Source organism: Octopus bimaculoides, chromosome 10, assembly GCF_046866305.1.
Source record: "Octopus bimaculoides isolate indiv1 chromosome 10, ASM4686630v1, whole genome shotgun sequence".
NCBI lineage: Eukaryota > Metazoa > Mollusca > Cephalopoda > Octopoda > Octopodidae > Octopus > Octopus bimaculoides.
In genome coordinates, this window is record NC_142937.1 from 88,537,950 (window position 1) to 88,565,813 (window position 27,864).

The 27,864-nt window shown below is 37.0% G+C and overlaps 1 protein-coding gene across 2 annotated transcripts in view; it reads left to right on the forward strand.

Annotated features, from left to right (window-relative positions):
• The first annotated feature begins 239 nt into the window (after positions 1 to 239).
• The window catches only part of LOC106869935 (uncharacterized), a 34,122-nt gene continuing 6,497 nt past the window's right edge, over positions 240 to 27,864 (forward strand). The window contains exons 1-6 of one of the 2 annotated variants that reach the window (XM_014915870.3): positions 240 to 815; positions 4,516 to 4,582; positions 22,836 to 23,044; positions 24,926 to 25,077; positions 26,435 to 26,557; positions 27,857 to 27,864. The exon at positions 27,857 to 27,864 is cut by the window's right edge and continues 86 nt beyond it. In XM_014915870.3, coding sequence (XP_014771356.2) covers positions 22,885 to 23,044; positions 24,926 to 25,077; positions 26,435 to 26,557; positions 27,857 to 27,864 — 443 coding nt within the window. In that variant the 5' untranslated portion in view covers positions 240 to 815; positions 4,516 to 4,582; positions 22,836 to 22,884. The remainder of the gene's footprint in view (positions 816 to 4,515; positions 4,583 to 22,835; positions 23,045 to 24,925; positions 25,078 to 26,434; positions 26,558 to 27,856) is intronic. The other variant, XM_089358983.1, reaches the window with a different exon arrangement.

Consider the following 27,864-nt stretch of genomic DNA (forward strand, 5'->3'; position numbering starts at 1 on the left):
TGTTTAAAAGTCTGGAATCAGTTGTATTTACACACACGCATCTGAGTGTACGTGTACGTGATTGATTGCGTCATAGCAACAATGTAAGGGAGATAACTGTATACAGATTTGACAAAAACCCACGCAAAAACAGAAAAAAAGTATAACAAAACAATTACCCCCACCTACCCTACAAAACTTACAATTAAAAAAAACCCACTTCAATTATCTCAAGCGAAGTGGGTAGGGTTAGTATATATATATATATATATATATATATATATCTTTGTGTATTAGTAGTTTGGTCGGAAGACAATCATTAATGTAGTTTGAATAGACCGTAAGAGTCGGATTGTTTGGTGCAGTAAGCCGAGGGGTCAATTAGCAGAAAACCAGAACCCCACAAATGACAAAAGAAACACCGAACGAAGAAGATACATTTCTACAACAACAACAACAATTAACTAGGATTAAACAAGCGTGAAAGACTTGATAAAAGGAAGAAGTGAAATTATAAATAAAAAGGGGGCGGTGCTCGTTAGGAGTTTTGTTAACTTTTAACGCTATCACCACCGCCGCCGCCACTACCATCAAATGTAGGAGGTTGAAGGCTATGTGCGTATATGTATGTATTTATGTATATGTGTGCGTGTGTGTGTTTGTGTAAGTTGTATTAACGGATAGTTTGAGATTGCAAACGATCACTTAGTCAAAAGTAATTAATCAGTCTTGAACGAAGCTTAAGAAATCGATGTTTACCGTTCAAACCATACAAATCAACACACACACACACTACAGCGATGTTTTAACATGGCACTATGTGCGTAAATGCTAAGGTAAGCGTTTTTGTTACTTTCAAATGAAAAGGGGTCGGGTTCGTATCCTTCGTATTCCTCTAATTTTTCTTTCTTTCATTTTTGTCTTTTTCTTCTGGGTGCGCTGCTTCAGCCTCCAATTCTTCTTCTTCTTCTTCACCACAACCTCTGAGTAAAACCATTCCGTTTCCCACCCGCTTTAGCTATTGTATTAGATTTCTTTTCCCTCATTTCCTTTTCCTTGTTTCCTCCCCCACAATTTTCTTGTCTTTCTCGTTCTATAATTCGTATATACTGGCTTGCTCCAGTAGGTTCCGCTGAACCTTCTTGTGTGCGACCAGTTGCTGTAATAAAAAAAATTTTTTAAATTCCCCACAAATAGTTTCAATACAGTTTTAATAGAAAGATTTGGGAAAATTAGAAGAAAGTTCTCAAGTAATTTTCTTTCGTATAAATAAATGTTCATGTTAATTTAAGAATTTGCCAGTGAAATCTTTTTAAACGACTCTATTCCAAAAGACCTACATGTTTATATGCTGTATATGAAAATAAAACATATTCTAATAATTTATAAGGAATCTGGGGGGTGTTTGGGTGAGAACAAGTCTCTCACACATTCTTTTTTTTACTTTTATTTTTGATAAAAGCGTTACTGACCTCTGCCATGTAGGGATCTTTGGCGCTGTAAACTAGAGGTCGAAACACACTTAGACACTTGCTTCCAATGGATTTAATTTTACTACAACAAATTAACATCACAGATTCAGAACTTCATACTTATAAAGAAACGGAAAGCAGGAAGTCAGAGCATTTATGCTTTTGCTAAGATGGTTCAAAATATAATAGAAAAAGGCTGATGAGTCTGTGAAGTGGAATCAGGTCACAGACGGAACTCACAATAAAATGACTGCTTTTTATACATGAAATATAATAGTTGCAGATAGAACAATACTTTTGAGGAATGATGTTAAAACACGTTTATGTGTATGTATTGTCTTTCTATATTTATGTATAAATATGTCTGTGTATGTAAGTATATGTGTGCGTATGCATGAATGAATATATCTGTATGTGTATGCATGTATATATATATGTATATGTATGTATATATGTGTATGTATGTATATATGTGTATATATATATGTATGTATATATATATGTATGTATATATATATGTATATGTATGTATGTATGTGTGTATATATATATATGTATGTGTGTGCATACATATATATGTATATATATGTATATATGTGAGAGAAAGAAAGAGAGAGAGAGATAGCTAAATAGATACAATCATACATACACACATAATATAGGTATGTGAATCAATAGGTAATCACCTCTACCCTCAACCCCTGTAACCCCCCCATTACTATCCTATCTTTAATCATTCCTCGCTCTCCCTGAACTCTCTTTCAACCTCTACCCAACCATTCCTCCTGTGCCTCTGTTCCGAGAGTCTACGCTAACACCTCATTACCACATCGCAGCGTTCTGAGTCCTTCCTTCATGGCATGTAGCTTACAACATCTCCTTCAATTGAATGGGGTTACAGTAGAGAGGGAGGTTGCTTTATACTAGGGAACCTCTCTTCCTCTCTCTCTCTCTCTCACACATACACACAGAGACCCCCATCCACCCACCATATATAATATATATAAGTGTGAGAGTGTGTGTATATTTTCTTGGTCATCTATCAGTCTCATGCTACCAACACAACCAGCATCAATATCAGAAGAATACAACCACTGCCATTACTTACTCAGAAACTCCTTAATGGCCAACAACAACAGCAACAATATTATGAACAAGATAAGTAACTCCATTTAAAATAAAAAAAAAACCCCAGAAAAATAGTAGATAATATGGTACCCTTGTATACTTTAAACTTTGAATGAAATGTCTTTGATCTTGGATCAATGAAGATCGAATTGCAACCAATCAGCAACCACATTACAATAAACAAGAATAGTACGATCACTGCCACCAACCATAGTACTCCCACCATTTTCATCATCACCAACATGAAAACCAATAAAACCAACAACAACACCAGCAACAACCCACCAACTTTTGAATAACCGACTGGCTAGCAACAACAATAATAGTATCAGCATGATAATGTCTGAAGCTACATATGTTGTATGTCGACATAACGTGTGTGTGTAGTTTTATGGCTCTAGATGGAGGGTAATCTTTCAATTAACTGTAATCATACAGTACTTCTACCCACCTCACTCCTTCACCTATTTATCTTCTCATTACCATTCTTACATCTATAGGAATAAGACAACACCTTTCTGTTTTCACAAAACAGTTCTTTTCTAATACTGCTTTTGTTTTAACTACATATTTGTTGTTGATAATGTTGTTTATCAGTACTATTGAATTTATCCATTTAGTTTTTATGTGGAACCAAAGGTAGTAATGAAATAAGGAACTGCAAAAAGGATTTCACCGCATATTAAAACTTGATGTTTTAAAAAGATTTTGATGTGGGAGAAAACCATCAGCCATACTGCCCTTTCGTTACCGTATTTATTTTGAGATGCTCTGTGTTTCTTTCAATTATTTTAAATATAACAAAGAATTAAGTAAAATAACTTAGTTATCATTAAGCTAGTATTAGGAACATAAATTGTGACTAAACTCTGGCTCTGAGTACAAATGTCTTTGTTTTCATAGGTTTTGAATTAAAATCTTCCACCAAACCTTTGTCACAGTTTATGTTCCTGTCACTAACTTAATGATAACTAAGTTATTTTACTAAATTCTTTGTTATATTTAAAGCAATTGAAAGAAACACAGAGCATCTCAAAATAAATACAGTAACGAAAGGGTTAAGTGAGGAATTTTCGATATGAGTTTTGTAAGCCAAGTACAGTGAAAGGCTTTATTGGTGTTGAGAGAAACACGGTTACTTTCAATGAACTCATCTAAAGTGAGAGCTCACCGGTGTCTGATGTAAGAGAGTCGGTGTTCAGTGGATCTTGCTGTGTGGAAGCTGTACTGATGGTAACTAAGAACAGAGAGAGAAATTAAAGTTCATGGAGAACATCATTGTTAGTGGATATTTCTATTATCTTGGAGGTGTTAGAAGTGGGTGCAATGGGGCAATATTTGACTGGATTTGAGAAATTACCTTTTTTGAAACAGGACACACTGAGATGTGTTTCAAGATATCAGTGTGTATCCCTGTAGAGAGTGAAAGAATAAAGAGTTTGTTGGATATAAAGAGCATATTTCTGGGGTTCAGTGTGTATGGGTACTAGAAGGGACACTGTCAGGGCTGGTGGGTTTGTTCCACACTGGGTAGTGTGTGTTAAATGTGTTTGCTTTTTAAATGGGAAGAGCATCGTTTAATGGGGATGTGAGAGCCATTTGTAGCAGGTCACGTGACCACACAGAGGCTCCTTGGTGTGTGTGTGTGTTCGTGTTCATGCATGTGTGTATTTAGGTCACTAAACTTTTCACATATAAACTAGATAAACATGGTGTAAATTTTATTTTCTATTTCCTGTAGACACACACACCAAACATGCACACATATGTGCACACACAGACACACACACGCCTGTTTGTAGACAGTCTACTCCTCTTTCGTAAAGAATGTAGACATTTATGTGTATTTGTGCATGAAAGACACAAATACAATATACACACAAATACAATATACACACATATACACACATATACACATACCTATATATATTTGTAGGTTTAGAAAGAAGGCTTTGTATATGCTTCCGACCTCATCTGGGCTGTTTACAAACCTACAAGAAAATGTAAGTTTCTATAGATTTATTCATATATATATATATATATATATATATATATATATATATATATATATATACATATGTGTGTTCATATGATTACCTGAAATACATCTGTGTATAAACAATATATATATAAAAGAAAGTATAAATAGAGTCAAAATGAAGAGGGGTACAATTCAACAGCCATTTAATGACCACTATACAAGTCTCATTTTTCACACATGAAGAATGTCTTAGCCTAGAATTGGTGGTAAACCATAATACTGCTGGGTATCTGGTAATTCTAAGAGTGAATGGGCTCTATTTTGTACTCTAATATGTTCTTCATGGAATACACTTCAAATATATATATTTCCAGCCATCTGGTTTGCCAGTCCTCAGTCAAATCGTCCAGCCCATGCTAGCATGGAAAGCGGACGTTAAACGATGACGATGATGATATGTATATATATATATATATATATGTATATATATTAACAATATTAATGATAGGAGTTACTACAATGTTGCAAGGCATTACCTTAAATTCTTTCCTTTATACACCATCTTATATGGACCAACACATGTTTCTGAGAGCAACCGGTAATCGTTTTGGTGTAATCCCTTACTTTTTACACACACACACACACACACACACACACACACACACACACACACACACACACATATGTATATGTATGTTTGTTCAGTTTTATTTCAAGATTTCTTGCCAATAGAGAAAGAGCTGGTTTCTAACCTAGATTCAAAGCTTTTCCATTGGAATATCAACAACAGGGTATTTTTGTTTGTTTGTATGTATGTATGTATGTATGTATGTATGTATGTATGTATTTTTGTATGTATGTATGAATATGGGCAGATTTTAATGTTTTATGTATGTATCCTCATGCATATAGCTACATATCTAGACATGCTCATATATATGTATTCAAATGATAAACTTTTGGGAAGTTTTACAGATTTTTACAGTTCCAGTGATGGTTTGGATCTGTAGTCTTCGAATTAGCTTTCTCCTTTCTGGTTTTGAGAAGCCTAATTTCTCAAGATTAGTATTTAGGCAGTGTGTTACATATCCCAGGACCCCAATAATTACAGGTATAAACCTGAACTTGTAATCTGGATAGAGTAAGTACAGATTTCTCGATAGTTCTGCATATATATATGTATGTATGTATATATATATGTATGTATGTCTTTAGCAATGGACCTCATTGATCTTCTGAGGCTTCCATCGATAATGTTTTGAACATGTCGTATAAATTCCGGTGTCCTTTTAGTGTTTGAGCATGGTGAATATTTTTTTCTCTTTGATAAAGGTGAAACATTATCATTACATGCTTCCATTTCCAATCAAACTTTGTGTACAAATGATCTTGCAACATGTAGAAAGATGCTAATTTCTAAATCACGGTGGTTTGCATGTATAGCCAGTATGACTGTATGTCTTTTCATTTCTTGAGTTAGCATGATATCTAGAAAGGGGTATCTGAAAAAAGAAAAAAAATGATATAGTAATTAATTTGAAGGTGTAGTGAACTAAAAACGAAATGTCATCAAATACCCCGTGCACCCTGTCTGTGTGTGTATATATATATGTAGAGAGAGAGAGAGTAGCTGTGTGGTAAATAGCTTGCTTACTAACCACATGGTTTCAGGTTCAGTCCCACTGCATGACACCTTAGGCAAGTGTCTTCTACCATAGCCTCAGGCTGACCAAAATCTTGTGAGTGGATTTGGTAGATGGAAACTGAAAGAAGCCCATAGTATATATATGTATATATGTATACGTTTGTGCGTCTGTGTTTGTCCCCCCCCCCCACCATCGACTGACAACCGATGTTGGTGTTTCTACATCCCCCGTAACTTAGCGGTTTGGCAAAACAGACTGATAGAAAAAGTTCTAGGCTTACAGAGAATAAGTCCGGCGGTCAATTTGCTTGACTACAAGCGGTGCTCCAGCATGGCTGCAGTCAAATGACTGAAACAAATAAAAGAGTAAAAGAAATTATATATAAATAGGTTTAGGAGTGGCTGTGTGGTAAGTAGCTTGCTTACGAACCACATGGTTCCGGGTTCAGTCCCACTACGTGGCACCTTGGACAAGTGTCTTCTACTATAGCCTCGGGCTGACCAAAGCCTTGTGAGTGGATTTGGTAGACGGAAACTGAAAGAAGCCTGTCGTATATATGTATATATATATATATATATATATATATATATATATATGTGTGTGTGTGTGTATATGTTTGTGTGTCTGTGTTTGTCCACCCCACCCCCAACATCACTTGACAACCGATATTGGTGTGTCTACGTCCCCTGTAACTTAGAGGTTCGGCAAAACAGACTGATAGAATAAGTACTAGGCTTACAAAGAATAAGTCCTGAGGTCGATTTGCTCGACTAAAGGCGGTGCTCCAGCATGGCCGCAGTCAAATGACTGAAACAAGTAAAAGAGTAAAAGAGAGAAAATTAGAAATATTTATTCATGTTTTGAGTTTTATTTTCCCTGCTTGCTTTGCCAGACCTCTCTGTGTGTGCGTGCATAAATACACACACACACACGCACGCACGCACGCACGCACTCACATACAGACACACATGCACAAATGTATTTAGGTTAAATATTTTATATATGTATTCATCTATATAGGTGTATATATCATCATCATTTAATATTTGTTTTCCAGGCTATATATATGGCGGATGTTAAATGATGATGATGATATATACATACATACATATATATAAATGAACATGTATGTGTCTGTGTGTGAAATATTTTCTAAAACTAAGCAGTTATTAATACAAATTTTTTTCCACAAATTCAACTCACAGCCTGGTTTTATTAATTTACTCAAATACTTCAACATTATTTCATAAACTCTCATACTTCCACCTTTCACAATTTCCATATATCTTACCTCTAACTTTCACACAGATAAAGAAAAAAAAAGAAAATGGAGGAATTTCTACACTGGTGACTTCCCCACCTATTTTCAGGTGTCACACTCATTGCAAACACTTTAATTTTATCACCAAACTATTGTTCGATGATAGAACCTTGTACTTTTGCTTTTTGTTTTACAGATGTTTATTTAAAGATAATATATATATACATATGTACATACACACACACACACTCACATATATATATATATATACACATATATATTTTATATATATATATTATATATGTATATAATATATATATATATATTGTGTGTGTGTGTATGCTTCTAAAGCTGAACATTAGAAGCATCAGTTGTGGTGTGCAAGAGAGACGATTGCACTGGTATGGACATGTAGTGAGAATGGATGAGGATAGCTGCGTGAAAAAGTGCCACACCCTAACATTTGAGGGAACCCGTGGAAGAGGTAGGCCCAGGAAGACCTGGGCTGAGGTGGTGAAGCAAGACCTACGTACATTGGGTCTCACCGAGGCGATGACTACTGACCGAGACCTTTGGAAATGTGCTGTGCGTGAGAAGACCCGGCAAGCCAAGTAAGATCGTTGCCAGTGCCCCTGGACTGGCTCTTGTGCAGGTGGCACATGAGATGCACCATTTTGAGTGTGGCCGTTGCCAGTACCGCCTGACTGGCTCCCGTAGGATTTTCGAGGGAGATCGTTGCCAGTGCCCCTGGACTGGCTTGTGCGGGTGGCACATAAAAGACACCATTTTGAGCGTGGCCGTTTTCGTGTGGGTGACACGTAAAAGCACCCACTACACTCTCTGAGTGGTTGGCGTTAGGAAGGGCAACCAGCTGTAGAAACACTGCCAAATTAGATTGGAGCCTGGTGTTGCCATCCAGTTTCACCAGTCCTCAGTCAAATCGTCCAACCCATGCTAGCATGGAAAGCGGACGTTAAACGATGATGATGATGATATATACATGTGTGTGTGTGTGTGTGTGTGTGTACATACATATATCTTTTATCTTTTACTTGTTTCAGTCATTAGACTGCAGCCAAAATAACATAAAGATATCTTGAAATACTAAAGAGTAAATTCATTTAATAAAATCGCCATTAGCTTCAATCACTGCCTCCAGATGACTTCAGAATCTCCTGCAACTCTTCTGTACAGTCTCCATGTTTAAATTGGTGAATGCTGCCATAATCCTTATTTTCAATTCATCTTTGGTGTTACAAGGAGTTTTGTTGGTCTCTCCACACAGTAATCAAGGAGGTTGCAGGCTGGGGAGTTAGGTGGCCAGATGTTAAGGGTGGTGTGGTGGCAGAAATTGTCTGACAGCCATGACTGGTTTCTCGTGCTTGTGTTTCATGGTTCAGAATTCTGTTGCCAGACATAGAGTCCTCTAGCAGCCACCCTCTTGACCCAGGGAAAACGGTTCTTAAATGATGATGACGATGACGATACACACACATGTGCACACGTGCACACACACACACACACACACACACACACACACACACGCACACACCGTGCGTGCATTCTTTATTCTCAGATTAAAGACCTGACCTTAGTGTTTACACTAGATTGAACTCCTCTGCTGAAGGCCCCCAAGCGCTAGGTGATGGTGTGAATCTAGGAAACGGTTCGAGTGTATCTGTGAGTTATTTTATGAACCCTAAAAATATGAAAAGACATTGGTCACTTACGTGGGATTTGAACTCAAAAGGAAGAATGTAACTTAATATCACTAATGTCCCACCATTTATCATTTGTGTTACTCACAACCAATAACTAACAACACTATTTTGCAAGCATTTCAGACCAGGGCTCTTGAGGATTTTCATAACCACAGAGCACAATGTCAAACTTTACACTTCCCTATATGTACATATCTGAAACTAAAACCCCTTAGGCAATCTTGATCTTTTTCCATAACATCCATAGGCTCCAGTCCAACATAGACTGCCCCACGCCTCACCTCTTATTAGCATGCTGACCACACATCCTATCCCCCCTCTCAGTCCTTATATGTAATCTGTCTCTATTGACTAGACTAAGTACACTCTTTACTCAAGTTTTACTTTATAAAGCGGTGTCAGTGAATGATGTGTATGTTATACTATCCTACCAATGCACCACTGTCACCTTTATATCAGCAATAAAGATTTCTAGTTAACTCTGTCTCAAAGTCTCTTCCTTTATTCCTCCCACTTTCTCTCTCTCTCTCTCTCTCTCGCTCTCTCTTTCTCTCTCTCTCTCTCTCTCTCTCCTCAAACCACCAACAACTCTCTTTGTTGACATCTCTTCTTCAATCAAGGACATTTATCTCATTTTCACCACTCTCTCACTCCCTCACTCTCTCTCTCTATCTCACTCTTTCTCTTTCTGTCTCTTTCTCTCTCTCTGTCTCTCTCTCTTTTCAGTCGTTGACTGTTGTAACTTCAGACCTCACAAATCCCATTGGCTTTCACATTCACCTCATATTGATGCCACCAATACAAACAACAGCAAAACAAAACAACACAAAAAGACTAACCCTTTCACAATTCTCTACTCACTACATCAACTTCATTCATCGATTTACCATCCCCAACTGGCTCCCACACACACACACTCCACACACTCTTTCTAAGTTCCAAACCCAACATTTACCTGACTATGTGTGTGTGGGTGGTGGTGGTGGTGGTGGTGCGTATGTGTATATATATATATATATATAGATATATATACATATATATATATATATATATGTATGTGTATATATACTCTTTTACTTGTTTCAGTCTTTTAACTGCGGCCATGCTGGAGCACCGCCTTTAGTCGAGCAAATCGACCCCAGGACTTATTCTTTAGAAGCCTAGTACTTATTCTATCGGTCTCTTTTGCCGAACCGCAAAGTTACGGGGACATAAACACACCAGCATCGGTTGTCAAGCGATGTTGGGGGGACAAACACAGACACACAAACACATACATACATACATATATATATATATATACGACGGGCTTCTTTCAGTTTCCGTCTACCAAATCCACTCACAAGGCTTTGGTCGGCCCGAGGCTATAGTAGAAGACACTTGCCCAAGATGCCACGCAGAGGGACTGAACCCGGGACCATGTGGTTGGTAAGCAAGCTACTTACCACACAGCCACGTGTGTGTATACATATGTATATATATATATATATAAATAATAATAATGGTATTTTTATATAGGCTCAAAGCTTATAGTGATCACCGTGCAATGACTAAGGAAAATAGTCTAATAAAGGGGCATATAAGCCCTCGACAGAAAAAAGAAAGCTTTGCTCATTTTCATCAATATATATATATATATATATATATCTTAAACTAGCACTACAATGGGTCTTGACAACAAAGATTCCAGTCTACATGATCAGCAGAACAGATTACTCATGAAATTACCATGCAAGTGGCAGAGTACTCCATAGATACGCATACCATTAATGTAGTTCTTAGGGAGATTCAGCATGACACAGAACGTGACAAGGCCGATCCTTTGAAACTCAGGCACAACTCGTTTTTGCCAGCTGAGTGGACTGAAGCAACGTGATTGAAGTTTCTTGCTCAAGAGACACAACATGCTGCTGGGAATTGAACTCATGCCCTTACAATTGCGAGCTGAATGCCCTAACCACTAAGCCACGTGCCATCACATGCCATCATGGAAGGTGTGGTTCTCATGCCTGTCCTAATTCTATTAGTTCACTAATGTGCTTCAGCTACTAGTACCCCATTTCTCTGTAGTACCCCATTTCTCTACATCATCATCATCGTCGTCATCATCATCATTGTTTTATCATCCACTTTTCCATGTCCACATAGGTTGGATGAAATTTTTTGAGACAATTTTTCTACAGCCAGATGCCTTCTTGTTGCCAATGCCAATATATATATGTGTGTGTGTGTATGTATATATTTCTACCAGATTACATGATCATGTAGAAGCTCCCTCATTGGTGAAGATTAAGGGGATGATGAAGATGATGGTGATGAGTGTTAGTGGTGGACTGGCCAGGTTGCCCAATGGCAAGTGGGTCCCTGTGCCATTAGAATCCATATATGGGGGCCCATCCCCTCAAGTTTGAGAATTTTTATTGTCTCCTGGAAGAATGTATTAATTATTTCAGCTTGGCTGTGTTTGTAGACAGTCGAAAAGAATACTTTTTTAAAAAAAATAATAATTAAATGATAGTATTGTAGTTGCAGGTAGGCCCCTTAGTCTCTTGGCAACCAAAATTTTTAGACCCAGCCCACCACTGATGAGTGTTATGATGACAATGATGACAATAAAGATGACAAGAATGATGATGATTACACCAAAGGGGAAGAATGGTGGATTTCATGACAATGGATAAAATTCTGTTTCTTTTTACCCAAACACGAGCTCATTTCCATAGTGGAATGGATTCATCAACCAAAAACACCGCATATTACTGGTGAATTACTGTATTGATGAAACACAAAATTATTCTTGGTATGATTTGAACTCAGGACACTTCTGTCAAACGTAGACAGTTGGGTAAACTGTTTCATGTGTACCCAACTAAACAAAAACATATTGTTAGACATGGATACATTTCTACAAAACTAACTCGAGAAAGGCACGTAGTTTGATGCAGTAATGGTATCTTTACCGAGCAGAGAAAAGTAGATACAGTAACACACAGTAACATTTCTCTCAAATAAAACATATTGTATTTACTCTTGTGCAATGTTAGAAATCTAATACAAAACATCAAGGTCAAAATTGAGGTGGGGTGGCTTTATACATGAGTGTAAAAGCAAACAAAAGACATGACATACATTATTGATTTTATGTAGCAAAAAAGTGGAGATTTCATTGTACTCAGGTAAATATTGTAGTTAAATATTGTATCATTTCTATCAAATTCAGTGCATTGAGAATATGGTGAATATGGTTTTTGTTTAACCCTGCACAAATCCTTTATATTTTAGAGAACCAAAAAATGGAAGGTGTGGTTCTCATGCCTGTCCTAATTCTATTAGTTCACTAATGTGCTTCAGCTACTAGTACCCCATCTCTCTGTAGTACCCCATCTCTCAGCAGTACCCCATCTCTCTGCAGTATCCCGTTTCTCTGTAGTACCCCATTTCTCTACAGTATCCCATCTCTCTGCAGTACCCTGTCTCTCAGCAGTACACCATCTCTCTACAGTACCCCTTCTCTATGCAGTACCCCATCTCTATGCAGTACCCCATTTTTCTACAGTATCCCATCTCTCTGCAGTACTCCATCTCTCAGCAGTACCCCATGTCTATGCAGTACCCCATCTCTCTCTGCAGTACCCTGTCTCCCAGCAGTACACCATCTCTCTGGAGTACCCCATCTCTCAGCAGTACCCCATCTCTATGCAATACCCTGTCTCTCTGTAGTACCCCGTCTCTCTGCTTCTTCTACCACTATTACAATGGCCTCTGAACCCCTCAGCTAGCTAATTACCCACTCTAACCAAGCACACTTATCCCTCTCATCCTCCATTCTCCTCTCACCTTTCCGATGCCAGGCTTTCAAGATCCTACTCCTCATACTTTTCCAATCCTTCCTCTCTCAATGACACCCTCTGGTACTCCCTCCTTCTCTGCTCCTGTTTTATATACAGACACAAATCTCTAGAATTGTTCAGTCTAAACAACAACCGAATTAATGTCACCAGTCTGAAAAGATCCTAAAATTGTTATGTGATCTGCTCATCTTATGCTGATTTTTCTAAAACAGAAACATGGAAACATTTTCATTTAATTCACTCTTCAAAGTTTTTCTCTTTGGTGAGTCAGCAACCATCTTTCATTTTTACATTCCATAAATCATATCCTATAGCCTTGACATGAAAAGAACACATTGATACAATATGGTTGACGTATGAAACCATTAATTATGAGCCAGTGATCTGGTCAATATTCATGCAGTATTATTATATGAATATGATGAATTGGAAATTTGAAAGAAACATGACTAATCTCGTGTTATCATCTGAATAAAACAAATATCTCTGTTCTGTTGTACGGTATTGAATCCTTTAACTTAAATTGTAGTTCCATTAAATTTTTAAACAGGTGTCTACTAACATGCATGTATGTGTGCACGCATGTGTGTGTGTGTGCACATGGAATATGTAACACACTGCCTAAATACTAATCGTGAGAAATTAGGCTTCTCAAAACCAGAAAGAAGAAAGCTAATTCAAAGACTACAGATCCAATCCATCAGTGGAACTGTAAAAATCTGTAAAACATTCCAGAAGTTTATCATTTAAATATATGAGTATGTCTAGATATGCAACTATATGCATGAGAATACATACATAAAACATACAAATCTGTAAGCACATACATACATACATACATACATACATACATAAAACAAACAAACCTGCACATACATACATACATACATACATACATACATACATGCAAACAAACAAAAATACCCTGTTGTTGATGTTGAAATTCTAATGAAGGAGCCTTGGATCTAGGTTAGAAACTGGTTCTTTCTCTATTGGCAAGAAATCTTGAAATAAACTGAATAATGACATACAGACATACATACTTACTCCATACAGTATACCCTAAGGCATATAGTATTGATGGTGATACCACCAGAATGGAGAAAGCTAATTAGAAGATTACAGATACAAGCCATCAATGGGACTGTGAAAATTTATAAAAACCTTCCTAAAGTTTAGCATTTAAATACGTCCAACTCATGCCAGCATGGAAAATGAACAATATCCTATTAATGCATAGTGTCCAGAAAAATGGACGCAAGTTAAATCAATATTACTTGTTTCATACATGTGTATAGTTGGTTTGTTTGTTATTTCTTTATTGCCCACAAGAGACTAAACATAGAGAGGACAAACAAGGACAGATAAAGGGATTAAGTCGATTACACCGACCCCAGTGCGTAACTGGTACTTAATTTATCGACCCTGAAAGGATGAAAGGCAAAGTCGACCTCGGCGGAATTTGAACTCAGAACATAGCAGCAGACGAAATACTGCTAAGCGTCTCGCCCGGCGTGCTAATGATTCTACCAGCTCACCGTCTTGTTTGTGTGCAGCTCTGCTCATTCATAGAGCACTAGTTTAGAGGCCGACTATATCAAAAATAAACTCAGTACGTAGTTTACTTAATAAGCAATAGTAATTCCCCCCCCCCCATGTCCATTTTTCTGGGTGCTAAGCATTAATGAATTAAATGATGATGATGACGATTATGATCACACACACACACACACATAAACATACACACACATGCAGACATATATAGACAAACAAACTTAGAGATAAATAGCTAGATAATGAGCCATGTATACCATATAAGGTATCCTCAACAGTGATCTGATATTCAAAACACTCTTGACTCACCTCTCCTCCACTTTTATGCTTTGTCAATAGATTCTCAGTTTCTTATTAAGGTTTTGTCAGAAGTTATTTGTTTAGCCTTCAACAGTGATACTCCACAGCTCAGAATCTGCGCAGTTTGGCTGCAACTGCACTTCTGACGCTGTGTTTTGTTTTATTAATGATTCACTTTGTTGCTCTTTCCAGAACTATCAATCTAGCTTTATTTGAAGATCATCTTTAGTAAACATTAATGAAGTTAATTAAGAAGGAAACTAATTTAATGTTTTCCTTCAACAGATGACAACCAGCTCTTTCCTCTTTCTCACTGTGGTTAGTTCAATTCTTGTGACTTCTGGACTCTAGGTCTTGATATTGTGGTGCCAGTGGCACGTGAAAAGACATTCGAGCGAGTTCATTGCCAGTGCCACTGGACTGGCTCCTATGCAGGTGGCACGTAAAATACACCATTTCGAGTGTGGCCGTTGCCAGTACCTCCTGACTGGCCTTCGTGCCGGTGCCACGTAAAAGCACCCACTACACTCTCGGAGTGGTTGGCGTCAGGAAGGGCATCCAGCTGTAGAAACTCTGCCAAATCAGATTGGAGCCTGGTGCAGCCATCTGGTTCACCAGTCCTCAGTCAAATCGTCCAACCCATGCCAGCATGGAAAGCGGACGTTAAACAATGATGATGATGATGTAGATTTTTTACCTATTGCTTAGTTCAACTCTTTCAATATCAATCCATCCGAGACTACCTCTTCTCATTTGAATGCATTCATCATCATTACCATTGTTTTAATGTACACACTTCTATGCTCGCACAAGTTCGATGGAATCCATTGAGGCAGATTTTCTGTGGCTGGATGTCCTTCCTGTCACCTTCCTCCACCAAGCAAAGTTATATCTTTCCAAAGTCAGAGATGAAGGCTGGACATGAATGACACCTCTATGGTTTCAAGTTCAATCCCACAGGGTGACAATTTGGGCTTAGTGTCTTCTACAATAGCCTTGGAATATTTTGATATTTGGAGGATATGGCTTCCGTTCACTATAAACGGTATGCTAGAGACATCTTTTGATGAAAACATTTATGTCTTTACATAGCCAATACTTCACTGCCATGTAGAACAGCTCCATGTATACAGAGATTTTGGTAACCATAGTGATGAGACATTTGGATTATAGATGATTGTACAGGAAGGTGAATGAGGAGTGGTGGACATATATCATCATCATCATCATCATCATAATTTAATGTCTGTTTTCCATGCTGGTATGGGTTGGACGGTTTGATTGGAGCTGGTAAAGCCAAGGTCCACATCAGGCTTCATCACCTGTCCTGGTATGGTTTCTATGGCTGGATGCCCATCCTAATGCCATCATATATATTTATATACTTATACATACATACATGTGTGTGTGTGTGTGTGTATACTCTTGTCTTGATGTCATGCGATGATTGTAAATGAACATCCTTGTCATACAGGCAGTGTTGTTCATTTCCAGTCTTCCACGAAAAGCATGTCTGGTCATGGGAAGGAAATATTACCTTACTCGGAAACAGATAAGAGTTGGCAACAGGAAGGGAACCTGCCCATAGAAAATCTGTCTCAACGAAGTCTGTCTGACCCAAGCAAGCATGGAAAAATGGACGTTAAATAACGATGATGATGTGTGTATGTATGTATGTGTGTATGTATGTATGTGTGTATATATATAATGTGTATTGTATGTATGTATGTATGTTTGGATGTATGTTATCATTCAGATTTACTTCAAGATTTCTTGCCAACAGAGAAAGAGCCAGTTTCTAAACTAGATCCAAGGTTCCTTCATTGGAATTTCAACATCAACAACAGGGCATGTATGTATATATGTATGTATGTTTGTATGTTTGTATGACGTACATAGGAATATACGAGAGGCTTAATATAGCATCTGTACTTAATAACAGTGGCTCTAAATACACCTTGACAGTGGTCAGTGAAGTGTTAGGTGAGTGATGACTAGAATGTAATGATGTTTGACTTTACAGTCCTGTCAATTTTTCTTCTACTGTCTGCAGTTCTTTAAACATGACAGACATTTGCGACAGTCTAATGCATCTAATAAATATAATTAATTTGCAGATACAGTGATGGCTAAAATCTATGTATTTTTCTCCATATAAAGTTTAGTGTGTGTATGTATGCATGTATGTATGTGTGTGTGTATGTGTGTATATAGTGTATGTATATATATATATATATATAAATATATATATAAAATATACACATATGCACTCATGTGTGTGTGTACATACGTATGTTTATTACCTCAAAGTCGACAGTCTCCTGACTGGGCTGTTTGCAACTATACGTATGCACATGTGTGTGTGTGAGTGAGACTAGATCATGATAAAGCAGCGAGTTGGTAATGTCAGTAAGAGGAGATAAATCTAATTAACAAAAAGGTTAATTAAAATTGCTGAAAGCAAAATAGAAAAAACAAACAAACAAAACATGACAAAACATGAATTAAAACATTATTTGAAATCACATGAGATAAATTGTCTTTTTAGTATGTATTTAATTAGTAATTCATGTTTAAGGCACAGACAAATTTAACTCCACAGCTCTAAAAGTGCTTCATAATTTCAAGTTAATCATTGAAGTTTAATTGGATTTCCTGTCTTCTTTGTTGGCCAAAATCAGTTCTTTAATGCATTTTGAAATAAAATACTTGCCTTATGATTCTCTTGTTTGTGACTTATGTGTAATCCTATATACACACACATAGACACTCACATACTCACACAATGTCAGCAATATGTTCTAACATTCATCGTCCATGCTTGCCATGGGTTGCAAATACATATAAATAAATAGATATGTATGGAGATAGAAAGATAGGTAGACCGAGATATATTTATATATGAGCAGAAGAGACAGACAAACAATAACAGGTGTGAGGAACATATATTCAAGATTGAGTGCGGGTAAAAGCACCCACTACACTCTCTGAGTGGTTGGCGTTAGGAAGGGCATCCAGCTGTAGAAACTATGCCAAAACAGACATGGAGCCTGGTGTTGCCATCCGGTTTCACCAGTCCTCAGTCAAATCGTCCAACCCATGCTAGCATGGAAAGCGGACGTTAAACGATGATGATGATGATGATGATGAGTCAAAGGTTTTTTCGGCTTTTCACAGATGATTTTTGGCAACATGTATTTCCATGTTACATCATTATATTGACACAAGTTGATGTCCATTCATTGCTGAATTGTTTATTCTGTATGAGTGGCTGTGTGGTAAGTAGCTTGCTTACCAACCACATGGTTCTGGGTTCAGTTCCACTGCATGGCACCTTGGGCAGGTGTCTTCTACTATAGCCTCGGGCCAACCAAAGCTTTGTGAGTGGATTTGGTAGATGGAAACTGAAAGAAGCCCATCGTATATATGTATATATATATATATATATATATATATGGGAGAATATACAAAAAATAACAACAGACGAGGACAGGTGGTGTAAATAACAAAAGTATATATTAGTATGACGCTCGGGAATACGGAAAGTCTTTGACGTTTCGAGCTACGCTCTTCAACAGAAAGAATACGGAGACAAGGAGAAAAACACGGAGAAAAAAAAATGTGTGTATGTGTGTATATGTTTGTGTGTCTGTGTTTGTCCACCCACCATCGCTTGACCACAAATGGTGGTGTGTTTACGTCCCCGTAACTTAGCGATTCAGCAAAAGAGACTGATAGAATAAGTACTAGGCTTACAAAGAATAAGTCCTGGGGTCGATTTACTCGACTAAAGGCAGTGCTCCAGCATGGCCACAGTCAAATGACTGAAACAAGTAAAAGAGTACCAGTCAAATAGTATAAATGTGGAGTTGAGCTTCTAGCATAATGATGGCAACAGACAATATTGTGTGATAGAATATCTATATATATAAAAATGAGAATGTGTGTCTGTCTGTCTGTCTGTCTGTGTGTGTGAATCCCTAAAACTCGAGAACTACGCAACCAATTTCATTCAAATTTTACAGATGCCTTACTTAGGGTTCCAGTTGTGTTTTAGTCAATAAAAATTTTAACTTCTTGCAGAGTTCGAGCCCACGGCAACATAATATCTCCTCCACTATTTAAGTATTACGTGTCAAAAGTGAAACAAAAACACTCATGTCAAATACTTTCACTTTAAAAATGAAACTATTCTACTAACTGAAACAATCACATTTTGATACTGTAATGACAGATACTTTCAGAGAGAGAGAGAAAGAGAAAGAGAGAGAGAGAGAGAGAAAGAGAGAGAGAGAGAGAGAGAGAGAGAGAGAGAGAGAGAGAGAGAGAGAGAGAGAGATGTATATGTATACATATAGATGTATATGTACACGTTATTCCACTAACTGAAACAATCACATTTCGATACTGTAATTACAGATACTTTCAGAGAGAGAGAAAGAGAGAGAAAGATATGTATATGTATACATATACATGTATATGTACACGTATATGCATAGATATATATAGATATAGATCTATATGCATACATGTATATGTATACATATGTGTAGATGTATATATATATAGATGTACATGTAATATGTACACATATATACATATATATACATGTATACAGATATATATACATATATACACCCATCACACACAAACACATGCACACAAACACACACATTAGTCATTTGTTTTCTTATCCAAAACTACGTCAAAAGTACTGAACGGATCTTTATGAAATTTGGAAATTATATTCTATGTATAACGGCCATAACTCCCATGAAAATTCATATATTTTTGATGTTGATGAAATTTTAACCCGAACATAACAGATGAGCATTATTTGTAATTCAACGGTACAACGGTGTAAGACTACCCTTTCAGATATACTTACATTGGGATTTCTGCAATGTGGTGCATAAATTGTCAAGTAAATGAGACGCATCTTTGCCTCCACTGATTCACTTGCAAAGTGTTGAGTAAAATTATTTCGTTGCAGACCTCCTTTGGGTCTTTTTATTATCACTGCGACACACATAGTCCCCAGTTGGTAACATTGATTTCAAGGCCCTCCTAGATGAGAGACTGGCATTCCACTTAATGTCTATGTTCCATGCTGGCATGGATTGGAGAGTTATTAATGTAGAAATATGGTATCGTAGCTACTAACAGTTGAGGGTTGCGTAGTCTAGACGGCGTTTTTAGATTTCATTATTCTCTTTAACCCGGGCAAAGCCTGGTATTTCTGCTAGTATTTTCTAAAACTAAGCAGTTATTAATACAAATTTTTTTTCCACAAATTCAACTCACAGCCTGGTTTTATTAATTTACTCAAATACTTCAACATTATTTCATAAACTCTCATACTTCCACCTTTCACAATTTCCATATATCTTACCTCTAACTTTCACACAGATAAAGAAAAAAAGAAAATGGAGGAATTTCTACACTGGTGACTTCCCCACCTATTTTCAGGTGTCATACTCATTGCAAACACTTTAATTTTATCACCAAACTATTGTTCGATGATAGAACCTTGTACTTTTGCTTTTTGTTTTACAGACGTTTACTTAAAGATAATATATATATATATATATATATATATATATATATATATATATATATATATATACATATGTACATACACACACACACACTCACATATATATATATATACACATATATATATTATATATGTATATAATATATATATATAATATATATATATAATATATATAGATATATGTGTGTGTGTATATATGTATATATATGTGTATGTATGTGCATATATATATATATATATATATATATATATATATATACACGTGTGTGTGTGTGTGTGTGTACATACATATATCTTTTATCTTTTACTTGTTTCAGTCATTAGACTGCAGCCAAAATAACATAAAGATATCTTGAAATACTAAAGAGTAAATTCATTTAATAAAATCGCCATTAGCTTCAATCACTGCCTCCAGATGACTTCAGAATCTCCTGCAACTCTTCTGTACAGTCTCCTTGTTTAAGTTGGTGAATGCTGCCATAATCCTTATTTTCAATTCATCTTTGGTGTTACAAGGAGTTTTGTTGGTCTCTCCACACAATAATCAAGGAGGTTGCAGTCTGGGGAGTTAGGTGGCCAGATGTTAAGGGTGGTGTGGTGGCAGGAATTGTCTGACAACCATGACTGGTTTCTTCTGCTTGTATTTAATATATTTTGATAAATAAATGCCATGCATACACAATTTGTTTGAGCTATTTATTAAAGCTTGAAATACGAAAAACTTTTGACTCAACCTGGTATATGGAAAGTTTCATATAAGAAAAGTTGCATATACAATTTATGTGATATAATCAAGTCTTTACTGCTGTTTCAGATAATTGATAGCTTGCATGGATTTTGATAGACCCATGCAGTCATGATGCCCTCATCAGAAGATGTAGGCAAATGGCTTAGGAGAGAATAGTGTTTATAAATATATGTAAGTTCAATGAAATTAGAAAGATGGAGAAGAGTAGAAGAGGATTTATAAAAATATGTATAAAGGTACGGAGGGAGGAGCTGAGGGAGAGAGATAGAATATCTGAGACTGAATCGGAATAATAGCAAGAAGCCTGCTATTAGCACAAGAAATTAAATGCTCTTATTTTGAAAGCCAAAGTTTATATCTTGCAAAGATAGTGAACTTCTTATAATAATCCGTCATCATTGCATAACATGAATAAATAACATTGAGATATTATACAAACGGTAGTTTCATGGCTGGAGCAACTGAGTTCATAAGAAAGAGGTTTCTCAAAAGCTATTTGATTTGGTTGCTTATTCAATGACATTATTGTCTCATGTCATAACCTTAACAGGTAATTCTGAATGAATCTGATGGGGTTGTTGGATGCCAAAAATTTAACAGGTACTTATAGAAGTGATAGCATTCATTGAAAAATTCTGAACAAGTGTTTTGGTAATCATATGAGATTTGTGTTGTACAATATTGTAGCTTTCTCTGTTGTATGTAGCTGACACCTTCTTGTTCCACTGATGTGCGGTCTGTCATCTATTTCTCTTTTCCTCCTTTTATCATCACCAATGTCATCAAGAAACCATATATATTTGAACTATACTACTGACAACCTTTTGTCCTTGCCTCTGAAGGAGGTAGCTATAGTTGGTGGTGAGCTGGCAGAAACGTCAGCACGTCGGACGAAATGCTTTGCGGTATTTTGTCTGCCGTTACGTTCTGAGTTCAAATTCTGCTGAGGTCGACTTTGCCTTTCATCCTTTCGGGGGTCGATAAATTAAGTACCAGTTATGCACTGGGGTGGATATAATCGACTTAATCCCTTTGTCTGTCCTTGTCTGTCCTTGAAGGGTGTATTAAATTTGGTTAACCTCTGTATACACCTGGAACTTTCTGTCATTGACTCTTGAAGGATGAATAGTAAAGATGATTTTGGTGGGATTTCAACTCAGAACATAACAGGCTGTGACTAAATATTTATTTCTGTATTGCCCACAGGGGGCTAAACATAGAGGAGACAAACAAGGACAGACAAAGGGATTAAGTCGATTACATCAACTCCAGTGCGTAACTGGTACTTATTTAATCAACCCCAAAAGGATGAAAGGCAAAGTTGACCTCGGTGGAATTTGAACTCAGAATGTAACAGCAGACGAAATACTGCTAAGCATTTTGCCCGGCGTGCTAACGTTTCTGCCAGCTCGACACCGCTGCAACTGAATATTGCAAGAATTTTGTCCAATGCTTTATCAAGTTTTGCCAGTGCCCCACCAAATAGTCATATCACTTTCTTTCTCTTTCTCTCTCTCTCTCTCTCTCTCTCTCTCTCTTTCTTTCTTTCTCTCTCTCTCTCTCTCTCTCTTTGTTTCTTTCTCTCTCTCACACTTCATTCCTCTCTCTCTCACTCTCATTCTCTCTCTTTAAACTAGAATTAATCCAGTTGACATTGCAGAAATATTTGACTAATAGTGGACACCGATGGCGTCAAAGAACAAGGGAAATAATAGTGATGGCCAGAAGTCACCTTCAGCTCATCTAGTCAAAATAGTGTTGCTGGGTGACCAAGGAGTTGGCAAGTCCAGTATAGTGGTTCGCTTTATCAAAGGAGAATTTGAAAGCACAGAAGCTACAATCGGAGGTAATGTAATGATATTTGCTCTCAGTTTTTGTTGAAATTTTTCTTGTTACTTTTGTTTTTGTTTATACATAAAGAAAATTAGATTTTTTTCCTGCAAAGTTAGATATATATATATATGTGTGTGCTGACATGGCTGTATGGTAGAGAAACTTGGTTTTCAGCCATGTCGTCTTGAGTTCACTCCCACTGCAAGGCACCTTGGGCCAAAAAAAAAGCAGTACTTGTGAGGCTTCTTTGGAAACTTATTTTCCCTGATGAAGGAGGTGGTGTCCTATGATGGATGTAAATATTTTTTATATGACAGGACAACTGAACCCCCCCAGAAATGGCTCATTAATAGGATTAGTCAATACCCATACGTCGTTAAACACTCTTAACTCTTTTTATGACTTCGTTTTATAATCTGTTAGTTGACATATATATATAGATGAAATTGCAGTGACTGGAATGCATAATTGCATAGAGAGCAATGTGCAGTTGCTGCAGTTAAAACATATGTTGGGCAGTGGGACTGAACCCAGAACCATGTTGTTGGTAAGCAATAAACTTATCACACAGCCATGGTGTTGATTCATATCAATCTTTTTTGCTGAAATGCCAAGATACAAGGAAATTCACATCCAAAACATTTTTATTAAAACATTTTCTTCAGCATAATTGAGGGTTAGGGTTATATATATATATGTATGTATGTATGTATGTTTGTATGAATGTATATGTAAGTATGTGTGTGTTGTGTTCCTCCACCCCACACTTAACTAGTGTTGTTTGGCTTATTTCCTTGTATCTTGGCATTTCGTCAAAAAAGATTGATAAGAATCAACACTGTGGCTGTGTGGTAAGTAGCTTGCTTACCAACCACATGGTTCTGGGTTCAGTCCCACTGTGTGGCACCTTGGGCAAGTGTCTTCTACTATAGCCACAGGCCGACCAAAGCCTTGTGAGTGGATTGATTTGGTAGACTGAAACTGAAAGAAGCCCGTCATATATATGTATATATATATATATATATATATATTATATATATGTTTGTGTGTCTGTGTTTGTCCCTCCCATATTCCATGACAACTGATGCTGGTGTGTTTACATCCCCGTAACTTAGCAGTTCAGTGAAAGAGACCGTTAGAATAAGTCCTGGGGTCGATTTGCTCGACTGAAGGCGGTGCTCCAGCATGGCCACAGTCAAATGACTGAAACAAGTAAAAGAATAAAAGAATACTTGAAAAAAAAAAAAAATAAGCACCAGGGTTGATTTGTTAGACCAAACAACTCCAAGGCACTGCCCCAGCATGGCCACAGTTTAATGTCTGCAACAAATAAAAGATAAAAAATTATTGCATAATTCGTTGCTGCTGTTATTGCCGTTGTGCTTATTGCTGGTCGCCTGGTGTCGCTACAGTTGCTATTGTCATAACTGCTGCTAATGTTGTTAATGTTGTTGTTGCTGTCCTTCTGTTGTTGATCCTGCTGTAGTTTGTGTTGTTGTTGTAGTACCGCTGCTGTTGTTTTTATTATTGTTGTTGTTGTTGTTGTTGTTGTTGTCTAACTTCAGATCAATACTGATTTCTTGGCTGCAAATTATGGCTAGAAAAGTTAGACTTGTACGGCATAAAATATGGTGTGATTAAAGTCAATCCACGTGTGACCACCCAGTCTCTTCAGGAATATGTCTTGGATTTCTTCATCTCATGTTCCCTTTCCTTATTTAAGATCATAGAGTGTGGTTTCAGTGAGATCTAGCTGTCATTTCTAGAAGATCGAGTGGCTATTTAGAAGCCTCTGCTGTTGCTATTGTTGTTGTTGTTGTTGTTGTTGTTGTTGCCATTGTGACTGTTGTTGTTGATATTGTAGCTGTTGTTGTTGTATGTTGTTGTTTTCCAGCTGCATATCTCACCAAAACAATAAATGTAAAAGGTCGACAAATAAAGTTTGATATTTGGGACACAGCAGGGCAGGAACGCTACCACAGTTTGGCACCAATGTACTACAGAGGGGCTCAGATTGCTATTGTTGTTTACGATATCACCAAAAAGGTGAGTGGGTTAAGAAATGTATGATAATACTAATAATACTAATAATAATAATAATAATAATAATAATAATAATAATAACAAGAACACTCGGAGAGCGCAGACCTGCACCATGGCAACACTAGTGTCCTCTCAACAATTAGCTAGAGATGATTTTTAAAATGAGAATATCTGAAATAAACTCGACTGCTCTCACAAACGAGAATACTAAGAATGAACCTGACCACTCTCAAAAAACCAGAAAAATAATCCAGAATCCTTGTCCGGTGCCTGATCAATCCCAATGGTAATCATGGAATGTGAAGGCAGCTGTAGGAAATCTAGTAACAATAATAAATAGTTTAACCTTATCTAATATGAACCAAAGTTAACAGATTCACCATTCAAAATAGTTTCAAAGGCAGAAGTAATAATAAATTCTACTCAGGAATTTTTAAATGAATGGCATGAGACCTTTTGGCTTTCTCTTCTCTTAAATTCCGACTTTCCTTTAGTATTCCTGTTGTTTTAGATCGATGTATAGATGTATATATATGTATGTAACTATACTGTAAAGTGTTAATATGTATGTATGATATGTAATGTATATATTATAGAAGTATGTTAGTGTTATTTAATTTTTGAATGGTTTTGCTGTTTGTTTGTGTAGTTTGGTTTCTTTATCCATCAGTTTCTACTAAGACAGACTTGCAAGTAAAATTAATGATAGAGAAACGAAAATAAAACTAAAGGGAGATAATTCAGAAAGACTTGAAAGTTAACGTAAGATCGTAATCATGTAAAGTAAATATAACAAATAATCCAGAATTCTTGTCCGGTATTGGATTGATCCCAAAATCTAATCAGTTCGTGCCTGTCATGAGATCAAACATCTCTGAAGGTTTCATCTGAATTCATCCAGTGGTTCTTGAGATATGTTGTCTACAGACAAACAAACAAAAAAACATGACAGAAAAAGAATACCTCCGCCTTTGCTAAGGTGGAGGTAATAATAATAATAATAATAATAATAATAATTATTATTATTATTATTATTATTATTATTACCCCCACCTAGCGAAGGCGGAGGTATTCTTTTTGTCATGTTTTTTTGTTTGTTTGTTTGTCTGTAGACAATAATAATAACAAAAATTATCCAAAATAGAATATGCAAATGACATGTGGTCCCTGAGCCAACTAAGAAGGTAATAACTCCAAGTAAAAACTGACTTGAACTGTAATCATCTATCCAACTCATATGTCAGTATGGACAAGATGTGTAACCTCGTCTTTTAGACATCCAGCACTTGCCTGGATCTGAACTGAATGCTTTGCCTTCTTGATATTGTAAATAACTTCTAACGATGTTTCTTTATTGCAGGAGACATTTGCTCGGGCCCAGGAGTGGGTGAAGGAACTACGCAAACTGGCAAACCCCAACATTTTAGTGGCCCTCGCTGGGAACAAGGCAGACTGTGCAGATGAGAGAGTAATCACAGTTGAGGTGGGAAAAATGTGTCTTTGTGGGTTTATGTTTTCCTTTTCTTCTTGTGTGTGTGTGTGTACATGTGTGTATTTGTCCAACTGCTTATATTCGCCCATATAAAGATGGGCTAACACTGAAATTCAGCCTACCCAAGCCACCTTGTCATACTTATTACTCTGTCCCTCTATCTCTTTCTTACAGTACTACTCTTTGCTCCACCATAGTCTCTTAAAACCATCTCTCCCCCTCCTCTCATTCTCCCTTTCAGCTGTGGTGGACCTTGAGTCTTGTCAGTTACAAGGTAACTGTACCAGTCTTGGGGCTATGGAAAAAAAATTCAGTTCATTCTGTAAAGAGGTTGGTGGATCAAACAGAAATAAATCAGTGTCAGAAAGACTGTTTGGCCTTGCTGAGGATAAGGCAACCTTCATAGTGCAGGTGCCAAGAAAAATGCACCTGGCATACTCTGTAAAGTACTGTGTGTGAGGTAAGGCATCCAGCTATTGAGATCGTCTTAAAACTGAGACATAAGTGTAAGATGTAGTCTCCCAGTGTGTTAGATTCTGTTGTATTGTCCAACACAAGCCATGATGGAGAGTGGATATAAACTGATGAGGATTGTATGTGTATATACTTCATTTTTGTATTTCTTTCACAAGATTCTTTATGTGAATTCATTAGTTGGATAGATACATAACCGACTGATTAATAATAAAGGAGTGGAATTGAACTAGTGCATGTAATATTAACTTTTTCGTTGGTTGGTAACAAAAGGGTTAATAATTGACACTCTTTTACTCTTTTACTCTTTTACTCGTTTCAGTCATTTGACTGTGGCTATGCTGGAGCACCGCCTTTAGTCGAGCAAGCCAACCCCAAGACTTATTCTTTGTAAGCCTAGTACTTATTCCATCAGTCTCTTTTGCCGAACTGCTAAGTTACGGGGACGCAAACACACCACCATCGGTTGTCAAGTGATGTTGGGGGGACAAACAGACACACAAACATATACACACACATACATATATATATATATATATACATATATACGATGGGCTTCTTTCAGTTTCCGTCTACCAAATCTACTCACAAGGCTTTGGTCGGCCTGAGGCTATAGTAGAAGACACTTGCCCAAGGTGCCACGCAGTGGGACTGAACCCGGAACCATGTGGTTGGTAAGCAAGCTACTTAGCCACTCCTATGCCTATAGCAATTTACATTCTGTGCAACTCAACATAGTTATCCTGTCTAACTTAACACTATGGATACTCCCAAAGCCCCAAATATAACTCTATGTTTTTGGTTTTTATCCAACAGGAGGCCCG